This window comes from Sinocyclocheilus rhinocerous, unplaced genomic scaffold, assembly GCF_001515625.1.
Source record: "Sinocyclocheilus rhinocerous isolate Xijiao unplaced genomic scaffold, SAMN03320098_v1.1 scaffold138, whole genome shotgun sequence".
Lineage (NCBI taxonomy): Eukaryota > Metazoa > Chordata > Actinopteri > Cypriniformes > Cyprinidae > Sinocyclocheilus > Sinocyclocheilus rhinocerous.
Genome location: NW_015635519.1, coordinates 983,940 through 998,476, shown reverse-complemented (window position 1 = coordinate 998,476; position 14,537 = coordinate 983,940). Strand labels below are relative to the sequence as shown.

Here is a 14,537-nt window from a genome sequence, read left to right as displayed (position 1 = left end):
TGTGATTTGTGCCATACTCTATCTGCAGCTCTGAGCTTAGAACGATGCTCACGAAGAACATCAGATAGCCAAGGGGCAGAAGAGGTGGTACGGGCTGGCCTGGAAGACAAGGGGCAGACACTGTCTAAACAAGACGTAGAAGTGGAGCAGAAAGTATCAGTAGCACTGTTAACATCAAGAGATGAAGATGAAACCATAGCAGATAGCCAGGAGGGTGAGAATGAACGTAGGTTATGTTGAAAAGTGACATGTGGAGGGGTATGTGTTGTGTCAGGAACCATGTTGAGGTTAAGAGTGAGGAGGAAGCGATCCGAGGTGTGCAGTGGAGAAACCAGTACATGATCAGTGGAGCAGTATATATATAAAATATATATACTATATATATAGTTCAGAAGATGAACGGAAGTCTTATGGGATTGAAACAACATGAAGACGAGTAAATGAATTGTCATTTTTGAACAAACTATCCCTTTAATGTTGTCTATCAGTTTCTCCAGCTATGTACTGTTATTAGTTTGAACCTCTTACTCTTTTAATAATCAATAGAAAAGCCATCAAAAAATGAACATCTATAAGGCCCAAGATTCCATAAGGGAATCAAGACCATAATACACCAAATAGAAAACTACGTATCCAGTTAAGTCCCCAAATGCACCACCTAAACATACATAATGAAATACAAGGACTTATGAGAATCCAACAATTGCAAAAACCCACATTGTAGCACATTTCTGCACAGGATTTTACAGCATATAATGTACATTATTTTATTATAAAAATTAATGGGCTGAATCACGGGCTGAGTTGTACTGAAGCGTAGGCTACACAAACAGTTTGTTTGTTTGTTTGTGTGCTTGTTAGTTAGTTAGGTAGTTTTAGTGAACCCCCAAGAACACTGTTCTTATATGTTATAATAATTATATAAGTTCATGTAGGGCTGTCAGTTTAACGCATTAACAATTAATTAGCTATGAAAAAATAATGCAATTAAAATATTTTAACGCAGTTAACGCACTGGCCCCGCCTCCAGACCTGTACATCATCTTACATTTCATACAGATGGCGATGCAGGGCAACAACTCCATAAATGCAGTTATGCCATAAAATGTAAGATATTGGGGCGAAAATGCTCCTGTATGAGTTTTTATCGATGTTATCACACGTTTGTCCCGAATAGCACGAGTGCAAATGTGATTTTATTCAACAGTTCAGTAAATAAGAAGTTGATATTGTGTTATATTTTAAACACAATATTGTCTGTTTTTGCTCAGTTTGGCCAACAAAAATATTACCTATAATAAAGCCACAGCAGAATTGTTGTGCATCTCCGAGGAACACAGCGGTGTTTAATTTCTGAATGAATCCGTGTTTTGAATGAATCGTGTGAATCAAATCAAACGTTTACTTCATTCCTGAATGAATCAGCCATTGAACTCATAAAGACATTTTTCGCCACCTGCTGGCAGATTTAGTTTCTTATTTTATTATTTAAAGTGGTCATATGATGCGATTTCAAGTTTTCCTTTCTCTTTGGAGTGTTACAAGCTGATTGTGCATAGATAAGATCCCTGAAGTTGCAAAGACTAAAGTCTCAAAACCAAAGATATATTCTTTATCAAAGTTAAGACTCTGCCACGCCCCCCTAAAACGCCTCGTTCTAACACGCCCCCACATATCTACGTCACTATGTGGAAATATTTGCGTAATGCCGCCCAAATGTGCACGCAAAGAAAGAAGGCGTGGTTTCAGTAACCGCAGTTAGTGTTGAAGCAGCCATGTCAGGGAGACGCTGTGTGTTTCTAGGCGAAAGCAAAAGCACTTTATTTGGCCTTCCGAAAGTAGATGCATTTAGGAATCTTTAAGATTACTTACAACAGAACAGCAATGCATTTTATGGATGACCGTTTCGTGAACCTAGGAGAGGAGGTCATTCTGACTTTGTTATGACAATCTGGTTCTTCTGAATCAGCTACTGTAAGTATGTTTTGTTATTAGTTTAAGAATGGGCGTTACATTTCCGACGCGTGCTTGTTGTGTTCGGCCAATCACAATGCACTGGTTCAGCTGGCCAATCAGAGCAGACTGCACTTGTCTGAAGGAGGGACTTTGTAGAAAACGAAGCGTTTGAGAGAGGCGGGGCATAGAGGACCTACAATAATGTACAGTATTTGAAAAATAATGTGTTTTTTGAACATTAAAGCATGTCAACATATTCTGTTACACCAAATACACAAAATAATGATCCTTAAAAAAGCATCATATGACCCCTTTAATTAAAAAAGGGGGAAAAAACTTTAAAGGGATAGTTCACCCAGAAAAAAAAATGTCATCATTTACTCAAACCTGAATGACTTACTTTCTTTTGTGCAACATAAAATAAGGTATTTTGACGAATGTTGGTAACAACAACAAAAAAAAAAAAAACCTGAGATGTTTCTCAAATTATCTTCTTTTATGTTCCATAGTTTATGTTAGGCAGTTGTAGCCTAAACGTTTATGTGTAATAAATTTCACGTTGAATCAAATAAAATATTTCTTTCTAAAGTTACTATTTGTAATGTCTACTTAATACTTTCTCATTTAACACAAAAAGTGCTTGCAAATAAGCTTTTAAATAATCTTTTGAGGGTAATTTCACAGCCAAATGCAATTTGCGATTAATTCGATTAATTAATCGACACATCATGTAGTTAGATACAGCCCTAGTACAAATATATAGTCAATACATCTTTAGCTTGTAAGCCATGGAACTATGGCTTTTCATGTTCATTTTCCCAATTTGCTTTGCATATAACAACTATTTACCACATTACTAATCACTTCACATCCATCCATATTGGTAATCACTTTTGAATTTGCTTTACTTTCAGTTAAGATGAATGAAAAACTGGTTGCACAGAAATAATTCAAGGAATGAGCTGTACTGCTTGTTTTGAAAAATCGAATTCAAAAATCAATTACAAAATTATAACAAATTAAATCAACTTCACAAGATATTAATTGATGGACTCGAGTCGATAGAGGATTGTGTAGATTACTTGTGGATTATTGTGATGGTTTTATCAGCTGTTTGAACTCTCATTCTGATAGCACCCATTCACTGCAGAGAATCCACTGGTGAGCAAGTAATATAATGCTAAATCTTGACGGGTTTTGACTTTTTAATGCCTTAATAGATTAAATGAGTGTAGGTAAAGAGAACACAATGTATGTGACCGCACCAAAATATGACCCAAAACCAAATCCTGTACCAACCAACCCGCACTCTCCAACATGCTATAAATGTTTGGGAGAAATATTCAAACAGGTCAAAACAGTGATCTGTCTCGCTCACAGCACAGTGACCCAGTTAAAGCAAATCTTCACTTCTCAACTGAACACACACACAGAGACTTTCCTATGAATGTTATTTTATTTTTATTCTGCACTAAATATATTTTTCATCATTTTAAATTTAATTGGCATGAATATAATAATTAAGCTTTCATTAAACTGTGGCTGCTCTCCATTGGAGACATTTAGTCCACATTCATTCACAATGTAGAAGAACAACAGGATCTCTGCAGTTGCTCTTCCAGCATTTTTAGGACCAGCAAGCCTCAGTCAGCATCTAAAATCAGACCGTGCTGCCGTGGACAGTTTTAATGCTCCTTTGCACCGGTTGATTTATGACGCCTAGTGTGCAATATATGATCTCAACAAATGATTAGTCCCTAGATTAGACGCTTTGGGATAGCGATGTTAGTTATTTCATGCAATTAAATGATGCATGTGCAGTTATGTCAGGAAACAGATGTGGTTTAAGTGTGTTAGGTGTGTTATAAAGACAATAGGGTGCTGCAATCTCGTGTAGAGCTGCAGTATCAATCAGCGCGCGCCTACACACTTCACTGCGTTACTGCTGGACACTCACGTGCGCTTCATCACATCACACACACACACACACTGTTCACAAAAGTCAAGGCAAAGTAGTGTGTAGGCTACTCATTTTGCATATTTGACACATGCAATGCAAAAGTACATACAAAAATGTCTCAATATATGAGTAGAGGCCTATGGTTGTATGAAAACATTGTTTTTATGTGTTTTTAGATGCAAGGAAATCACTTTCAGTGCATGTGCAATCAGCAAAGGTGCAAGGCTTTTCTTTTCAACAAAATCATTGTTTCAATCATTTATGTTAAAGCTGCGTGAGAAAACAGTATTTTAAGACGCCAGCTTTCTAGATGAGATGTCGCCTTACCGTCGTAAGCCTGCGCGCTGTGGAACAAAAGTAGGAATATTGCTAAAGATGAGAGTTTAGTGCTCCGCATCCCTCCAGACGCATGTGTGCATGAGCATCTTCTCCTCTCTCTCAGGATGCTCAATCTGTGCACATCTATCCAGGTTCCCTCTACACGACCAGCCATTTGTGTTTGCAGAGGAGGTGGCCCGGTGTCGGTACTGGACCAGACATCTGCTCAGATCCGTGAGTCAGTGGGACGTGCGGTGGTCACGCCGCTCCAAGTGCCAGAGGAGAGCCGCATTCGTGAAAATGCCCAAAGTCCACCATCACTGCGACACAGGGGAAGCGAGAGGGGGCTGCATTTTTGAATGGTTTATCTATTTCTCAAACTCCTTACCGCCCATAATGTGATCGGATGTTGGAAAGGATGCATGCAGTTCTTTGTCTGTTGTTCAGCAGTCTTGTGAGTGCTCGCATGCAGGGAAGCTGGAGCTGTATTAGTTTTGTACCATGCGCGTGCTCTAGTGGTCAGTATAGAATATTATTATTAGACTGATTTATAATATAATCCATCAGTTTCTAATAAAAACAAACATACAAAAAACACTAAATAAAAACAAACATACAAAAAACAATATGTAAACACTTTGTTCCAGGTCTGGATGCTGACTGGCTGCCTAAGCTCTTTTAGCTGTGTCTCAAGTGGCTAATTGCTTTTAAAAACGGTTATGTAATAATACTAATATTAGGAATACACACTTTCATTAAATCGTTTTTATTAAGTAAATTCATTAGCTGTTCTTCTTACAACAGACGATAATCCCCAACAACAAAGGAGCTACAAAATTAAAGATCCTATGGGTGCTACTTTGAGCAGGCGTTTTGTAATAGCTGTTAAGTTTTAGCACATTGAAAGTTGTACTGAATCAGGTGCCAGCATGTTATATATAACGATGAATCGCTTCCAAAATAAAAGTTTTTGTTTACATAATATGTGTGTGTATACTGTGTATATTTATTATGTATATATAAATACAAACACATGCATGTGTATTTAAAAAACAAAACATGTTATGTTTATATATTAATATAAAATATAAGAATATGAACATATAAATGTAGAAACATTTAAATATTTTCAAAATATATACTGTACCTGTGTGTGTATTTATATATACATAATATACATAATTCATGATACATAATTCATTAGAAAAAGAAAGAACACCCTGTTGAATTCCATGGTTTTCCATATCAGGACTTATTAAAAAATCATCTGGTCCTTGGCAGGGCTAAATAAATAGTGGCCCGGTGTGATATGCCATGTGTTTTTATTCATCTGAGGTTTAATTGTCCAAATTTGAAGACCTGGCAAGGAGCAGATGATTTTTTATTATGTCCTGATACGGAAAACCGTGGAATTCAATAGGATGTCCTTTCTTTTTTTACATTACTGTACATACACACACACAGGTTTGTTTTTGTGAAAAATGGGGACATTCCATAGGCGTAATGGTTTTTATACTGTACAAACTGTACGTGCTATTGCCCTACACCAACCCTACCCCTAAACCTAACCCTCACAGGAAACTTTGTGCTATTTCAGATTTTCATTACACTCCATTCTGTGTGATTTATATGCGTTTTGAAAAGTGGGGACATGGGGTAATGTCCTGAAAAGTCACCTTCTCCAATGGATGAAGACCTGCCAGAAAAGAAGGTAAAATATCCAAGTTACAGTTAGATTAAATGACTACAATCCCCTGTAGTCTACATGAAGGGTCAAATATGAAGTGAATGTATGATCTGATCTTTCTAACTAGTTATATATATATATATATATATATATAAGTTTCTCATGCTAACAAAAGCTTTATTTAATTAAAAGTATGTAAAATGGTAATATAGTGAAATAAACTACTTACAATACCTCTTTTTCTATTTAGTTCAGTTATTCATACATTCTCTGATGCACAAATTTGAAAACACCATTGTTGTTTCTTGGCGTCATAGAGTGTTTCAGCTCTTTCAACAGACACCCTCTTCCAGGCGACCCGACCACGGTTGATCAAGCCTCAGCCTGTCTCCAAGTGGCATTTTGCGGTCACCACACGTCACCCCTTTGCAGCCATAGCCATCTTGATGCCCACTGTGCAGCCTCCATGCTGTTGCTGAAATTACCTAAAAAAAAGCCCTTGGCAACCCACCTCCACTGGCATGCACCTGTTTTTTTCACCCATTCCAGAAGTATGCCTCCAGCACTCCCTGTTCCATCCTCTCCTCCCAAGGCACAGTTATCTCCAGTAGGCTAAGCTGTTTCGTAGACTCCAAGACCAGGATGATGTCCGGTCTAAGTGTGGTCCAGTCAGGTGCTGTAGAGCAAGCCAACAGATTTTCTTTTTTTCTTATGGGCTACTCTTCATCCTTGACAAATGCAATCATCCTGGCTGTAGTGTTGGTATTTCTGCTCTCGCTGATCCCCTTGTTGATTGCCTCAGCTATGGTCTTGAGCACTTGGTCATGGCCATCGACCAGGGCCCGGGATCAGCTTCTCAAGGGTGCATTTCCCAAAACCATCGCTAGCTAACTATAGTTGTTAGTTCCTCTGAACTCTATTGGTAATGACGGAACTTGCGACCATAGTTGCTTTTGGGAAACGCACCCCAGGATGTGTTCAAGAGGGCCTGTCTTGGAACACAGGGGGCTTGCTGAAGTGTATACCTTGCCCCATGCAAATAGGTTGGCTGGGCTAGGGAGGACATCGTACACCCCCTGAAACAAAATTTTAATCTTCTAAAGGTTCTATTTCCATATGTCTATCCAGGTGTCCTTCCTCTCCACTGGCTGCTCCCACTTCATCCAGGCACCCAGTTTCCTCATTGCTGCAAACCTGCTTGCTCGTTCTTCCTCCAATGATGTACACACCTCTTCCTGCACTAGCCTCGACCTTTCCTTCTCACTCGCAGTGCTGCATTGGTTTGGTGTTGGTTTACTTTCCATTTCTTCAACACTAAAGACCAGGATTATGGAAGTTTAAAACTTATACGCACCTAAGACATGAGCTTCTCTAACCCCTCTAGGATCCACCAGGCTCCAGGCACTGTTGTTGTCACTGTGAGGTCCTCCATGAAGGCTCTAATAGGGGACTGCCTCTGCACTCCATCTCTGCTAACTTGATCAACATGTTCATTGTCGGCATAAAGAGAATCATCGAAATGGTACACCCAGTCATGATTTCTACTTCAATTTTAATATATTTTAAAATGTAATTTATTCCTGTGATGGTAAAGCTGAATTTTCAGCAGCCATTATTCCAGTCTTCACATCCTTCAGAAATAATTCTGATATATATATGACATACAGTATATAAATATATATATATATATGTGTGTGTGTGTGTGTGTGTGTGTGTGTGTCCCTGGACCACAAAACCAGTCATAAGGGTCAATTTTTCGAAATTGAGATTTATACATCACCTGAAAGCTGAATAAATAAACTTTCCATTGATGTATGGTTTGTTAGGATAGGACAATATTTGGCCGAGATACAACTATTTGAAAATCTGGAATCTGAGGGTGCAAAAAAAATCATGAGAAAATCGCCTTTAAAGTTGCACAAATGAAGTTCTTAGCAATGCATATTACTAAGAGAGAGAGAGAGAGAGAGAGAGAAAGATGTATGTATGTATACAACAAATCAGCATATTAGAATGATAAAGTAAATTTAAAGTTAATACTTCACAAAAATGCTGTTTTACTATTTTTATCAAACTTTTGTGCACTGGTGAGCATGAGATGTCTTTCAAAAACATCATAAGCACATTGAAGCACAGCTGTGAGTGTGCATAGATAGATAGACAGACAGACCAAAAATTACACATTTTGAAAGATGAACATCTCATGTTATGTACAGCAAAGATACCTGCCATATATTGTTTCCATAAGTAATAAAATTAGAAAGGGTTGCAACAATACATTTTTTTCTGCTTTATTTTTCTTTTGTATTCAAAGTGAACCTTGACAATAAAACACCATGAATTCTTATTCACTCACCAAAAGTCACCTGGAAATTCTGTTTAATGTGACTAAGTAAAGAAGGCTTGGTCACATCTTTATTCACTGAGAACTAGAGAGGAAACATCAATTACACTCTGTAAAGACATTATATCCAAAGGGTTACATTTTCCCAGTCCTCATACTGTTAAATATTGCACAGTGCAAGTGCTATGTGACAAACTAAAGTAGCATCAAATCAAATCAAATCAAATAAGCAAATGAAACAAAACCCTAAACAAAAAAGCCATAAAAGTCTACAAATATCAAAACAGTGAAATTTAAATCTCTTAATTAACCAAGTAATTGAAACATGAAATCCATAACTTGCAGTGTGAAATAACTTCTTTGATAGATTGTAAAATATGCTATAAACCATGGAATTTGTATACACAGATTACAAAGCACATACCGGGAAGTCAATTTCAGGTTGAATGGTAAATAGTTAAGGTAAAATAATTCACAAAAAAAAAAAACGGATGTAATTTTGCCAATACATTACTTCCAAAATAATAATTATAAAAAATAAATGCATAAAAGCATTGAACGTCATTAAAACGGTGGCATTAATGTTTATTGAATGCTGTTAATAGAAAAAAAGTTCAACAGAAATCATCCATATCAACTTGAATTTGTTTAAATATGAACACAATAAATACTGAAAGTGTCGAGTACAGTCTTTTCTATATCGACACTGGATGTATTCAGGCTAAATGCTGGTGAATGCCATTTCACAGGGATCGAAACATGCACAGGGTGCAATATATTACATTCTTTACGCAAAGATTGAAATTACAATGTCAAAAATGTTAGAATTAGCTGGTTAAGATTAAATAGACATATATTAGTGATTATTAACTCAAATGAATACATATATGATTATTTATTTATTTAAAAGTGTATATAACCATTTCGATCCCTGGAATGGAAAGTTATACTGTTTGCTCTTTCTTATATTTGGTCTGGTCAGTGGGTGAGCTGAATACTTGTTTTTGCAAAGTGAATGTGTCATTACCAATATCTCAATCAAGGCACACACAGTGTTGCTTACTATATATATATATTTTTTTTTTTAACTATTTACATTACAAAATGTATGCTGTTTCCCCGTAATTGTTTCTCCCTTTAAATCTGAGGTAATAAAGTTACAAAATGGAAAGATATTTGAATGACACAACCATACTTTATGAGACTTGGAGAGATAGAAACCGTAAAAGCACATCTCAGAGGTTGAAGGGGAAAAAAAGAAATAAAGAGTCTGAGAGACACAATGTCCAGTCTCTCATTTAGACCGACTGCTGACTAGCATTGCTATCATCTTTATCTCAGGTGGCACCTTATTTCTGTCCATGTGGGGAGAGAACAACAGTTGTTCAGTCAGGAAATGGAGAATTTCACAATCCATCTGAGATCCTCTGGTGGCCTGTGCCAGCAGAACCTGAGTCAGAGACAAGGCAGCCATTAAAAGCACCAAAACAGCAGTCTTCTCATTAGCACCACACTGAGCTGAGGCAGCAGCCAGCTGCATACACAAATTACCAACTGTGTGAGAAGTGAGGAACAACAAAAAATAGTGTGGCGATACAATGACATCAGCAGCTGAGGCCATATTTTTATTCAGGCCTGTAGTATGGACCTCAGATAACACCAGGAAAAGGGGATATTTTAGTGACCTCAAAAACCGGTCTAGTTATTGTCCCTCTAGTCTCAGGGTCAGGTGACATCCATACAGTCTTGTCACAGATTATCTAATGCATACAGAGAGCGCAAGAGAGAGAGAGAAAACCTAGGGTGTGTATCCCAAAAGCATTATTAGTCACAAGTTAGTCACAGGTTATGTTGTTACCAGCATAGTTCAATGATTTCAACTGGCATTCACAAGCACCATCGCTCTCACTTGTGTGGTTGGAACTACAGGTCAAGATTATTGTATGCCATGTGGACTTAGGTCTGTACCAGTCAGAATGCTGAATTTAAACACATGGTGATATGCAAAAAGAATTGTTGTGCATGTGAAGGTTGCTGTTTTATATTTGGTATATTTGGACACAAACGAAGTATAAAGCTTTGTTTACCAAAAATAAATAAATAAATATATAAATAAAAATGAGCAACTTAGAGATATTTCATACTTTAAAAGTGGCATTCAAGTAGGGTGTCTTGAACATGATGGTTAAGGCTTCGTCTACACCACACTCTCCTTGTACTGGTGGGATGTCTGTGAGAGAATGTATGATTAGGGCTGCACAATTGGGCCAACAAAAATCATATCACAATTATTGTGTAAACTCTAATTTCTGAAATCTAATTTGTTAAACATCTCATAGTGCTGATGTCTAGTCATTAAAAAAAAAAGAACACAAAGACAAAATCACACAGAAATAAGCAAAACCTACAATCTAAAAGGGAATGCCTTTTGTTTCCAAATCAATGTTTGCCCATGCTGCCAACAGAAACAAAAAAAAAAAAAAAAAAAAAAAAAAAAAGACATGACATGACCAAACATGAATATAACATACCAGCTGACATCAGTGATAATTTGTTAAAAACATGTTCTCAACTTTCAAATGACAAACATTAATAAAATCACAATTCAGTTGGGACACTAAATTCATTTAATCACAACACTGTATATCAAAACATGGCCATGTGTACTGCACACTAGCGTTTTAATAAGTGCTCAGTGGTATGAGGTTATGGGGTTGATTATCATATTAACCGAGAAAAGGCCTCTGCACTCCGTCTCTGCTGACTTGACCTGCATGTTCATTGCCAGCGTGAAGAGGGTCACCGAGATGGTGCACCCTACTTCCATTTTAATATGTAATTTATTCATGTGATGGTAAAGCTGAATTTTCAACAGCCATTATTCCAGTCTTCAGATCCTTCAGAAATCATTCTAATATGCTGATCTGGTACTGTTACTGTATTTTTGATGGTCTGGTGAGCATGAGACTTCTCAAAAACATTCAAACATATCTTAATTTCAAACTTTTGACATGTAGTGTATTGAAACAGTTATGAAATTGCTTTATACAACAGTTAAACACATGTAGTTAATATTGAGTAACTCTGTGAATGATACTTGTGGCCACCTACTGTAACAATGTAAATTAAAGGGTCACTGATAGATCGCTACCAGTATTCAATTATTTATTGACTGATTGATTGATTTGTGTATTATTGTGAATATAGTCACATAACAAAGGTGTACATAGGAGTTACAATATTATTACAGTAAGTTACATTATTTTTTTAAACTTCCTATAGTGCAATGGGACACTTTGTTTAAATAAATAGATACATAAGGTATGTATTGGCAAAAAGATGATTATGATGATGAAAAGAAAATATTTAAAACATCTAATGTTATGTACTGCAAAGAAGTTCTACAAAGATACCTGCCATATTTTGTTTCTAAAAGAAGAAAGGGTTGCAACATTAGATTTTTGCTCTGTTTTTACTTTATTTTTCTTTTGTATGCAAAGTGAATCTTGACAATACAACACCATGAATTCGTATTCACTCACCAAAAGTCACCTGGAAATTATGTTTAATGTGACTGAGAAGGCTTGGTCACATCTTTATTCACTGAGAACTAGAGATGAAACATCAATTACACTCTGTAAAGACATTATATCCAAAGGGTTACATTTCCCCAGTCCTCATACTGTTAAATATTGCACAGTGCAAGTGCTACATGACAGACTAGTGTAGCATCAAATCATAAAAGAAGAAAAAAATTAAAAATTCAAAAAAGCCACAAAAGTCTACAAATATCAAACCAGTGAATAACAGTTTAATTTAATAAACTCTTAATTAACCAAGTAATTGAAACATGGATCCACAACTTGCAGTGTGAAATAACTTCTTTGACAGATTGTAAAATATGCTAGAAACTATGGAACTTGTATACACAGATAAAAAAAAAAAAAAAACATATTGGGAAGTCATTTTCAGGTTGAATGGTAAATAATTTAGGTAAAATAATTCAGAAAAATTTTGCCAATACATTACTTCCATAATAATAATATAATGCATAAAAACATTGAATGTCATTAAAACTGTGGCAATAATGTTTATTGAATGCTGTTAATAGAAAAGAGTTCAACATAAATCATCCATATCCTTTTGAATTTGTTTAAATATGAACATACAATAGATATCGAAAGTGTTGAATACAGTTTTTTCTATATTGTCATTGGATGTATTCAGGCTAAATGCTGGTGGATGCCATTTCACAGGGATCGAAACATGCACAGGGTGCAATACATTACATTCTTTATGCAGACTGAAATTAGAATATCCAAAAAAAAATTATAATCAAAATATAATTAGCTGGTTAAGATTAACTAGACATATATTAGTGATTAATAACTCAAATTAAGAACATCTATGATTTTTTTTAAACATGTATATAACCATTTCGATCCCTGGAATGGAAAGTTATACTGTTTGTTCTTTCTTATATTTGGTCTGGTCAGTGGGTGAGCTGAATACTTGTTAAGTGAATGTGTCATGACCAATATCATAATCAAGGCACACACAGTGTTGCTTACACTGCTCACAAAGAGAGAGAGAGAGAGAGAGAGAGAGAAAAAAACATGACCATGACCAAACATGAACATAACACATCAGCTGACATCAGTGATAATTTGTTACAAACATGTTCTCAATTTTCAAATGACAAACATTAATAAAATCACAATTCATTTGGAGACTAATTTATTTGAATCACACCACTGTATATCAAAGCATGGCCATGTGGTTACTGCACACTATAGTTTTAGTAAGTGCTCAGTGGCATGAGGTTATGGGATTGATTATCATATTAACCAAGAAAGAAAAAACCTTAACAAAAATACAGATGTTTGTATTTCTGAAACACTGCAGAATAACTGTTCATTTGGATAAAGTTAAATCAATCCTGCAAGCTATTACAAGTCAAAAACAGATAAGCAGGTAAACATTAATACACAGATAAGCAGGTAAACAAAAATTAAGTTACACAAACACATCCATTAATATGCAGTGATGAGCCAGAACAGCTATGAAGATACAATACTGATTTGAAAAAAAGAAAAACAATTCTAAATGTCCAATATCAGCAATACAGTAGTTACAATGACACTCCAAACATTGAAGCAAAAAATTTACTCAAAATCAAAATCCACTTCTAGTTTAGGCAATCAGAGAGACCCATACAAATAAACAAATGCAGATATGAACTAGTCTAATCTAATTTCACAGCTATCTGAAGTGGCAATCAATATATAGCAGCTTGTCTATGATACATTCAAGATAGATGATACGACTTATTACTTGTTCAAAAAGCTAAACATAACCTCAGCCATTTTTTAAATACCGTTTTAGAAATTTACCCCATGACTATAATTACTACAGTATATGTGAGGTCTATGCAGAAAGAGTAGCTACCTTGCTCAGAGAAATGGCTCTGTTCCAAAACCTAACGAGCTGCTTTGCGGTCTACTGCCTTCATACACAGCCGATATAGTAAGTTTTACATATGCAGTAACTCTCTAAGTCATACAAATGACTTGTGAATAGGCTAGGCCCGCAGTTGATTTCAATAGTGTAATGTTAGCATGTTGCTAATCTAACATTCGTAAGCTAGGGTGACCATACGTGCCATTTTCCCAGGATGCGTCCTGGCCAGGATTTGTTTTGGCTTTGTTTTCCTGTTTTCATGCTTGCTGAAGGTAATGATCGAAAAGTAGTTTGACCAATAACATGCAAGCATTGTACATAATGGACCAATCATGGCGTGTGAGAAGGTGGGATCTACGGTCAAAGCGATGCAATTACGCGTACATAGGATGTGTGTTCGACTTAAAACCGATCAGTGTTTGACATCAAAGTACCTCGAGAGCGTTTCGAAAGCATAACTGTCTGTATGGTACTTTGATGGCACACGCAAACAAAGCCAAAACCTAGATATTTTAGGCAATATAGAAATCCTGGCCAGGACGCGTCCTGGGAAAATGGCACATATGGTCACCCTATCGTAAACATAATTCCTATCACAGAAATACTGGGTAAAATAGTCAATTTTTAATCAAACTGAACTATTTTAATGGACTTTATTTAATTTGTCTTACTAATGAATCCACAGTTTCTAGCAAAAATGTGCCGTTTTATAATAGAAGCCACCAACAATTTTGTGACAGCCCTGTTGAAAAAAACCAGCATATGCTGGTTAGGTATGTTTTGAAGCTGGGATGCTGGTTTAAGCTGGTCCT

The 14,537-nt window shown here is 36.2% G+C and overlaps 1 protein-coding gene across 1 annotated transcript in view; it reads right to left on the bottom strand.

Moving 5' to 3' along the window:
* The window catches only part of LOC107746957 (UPF0606 protein KIAA1549L-like), a 75,305-nt gene extending 70,690 nt beyond the window's left edge, over positions 1 to 4,615 (bottom strand). The window contains exon 1 of the mRNA XM_016561315.1: positions 4,244 to 4,615. Coding sequence (XP_016416801.1) covers positions 4,244 to 4,409 — 166 coding nt within the window. The 5' untranslated portion in view covers positions 4,410 to 4,615. The remainder of the gene's footprint in view (positions 1 to 4,243) is intronic.
* Between the last annotated feature and the right edge of the window lie 9,922 nt (positions 4,616 to 14,537).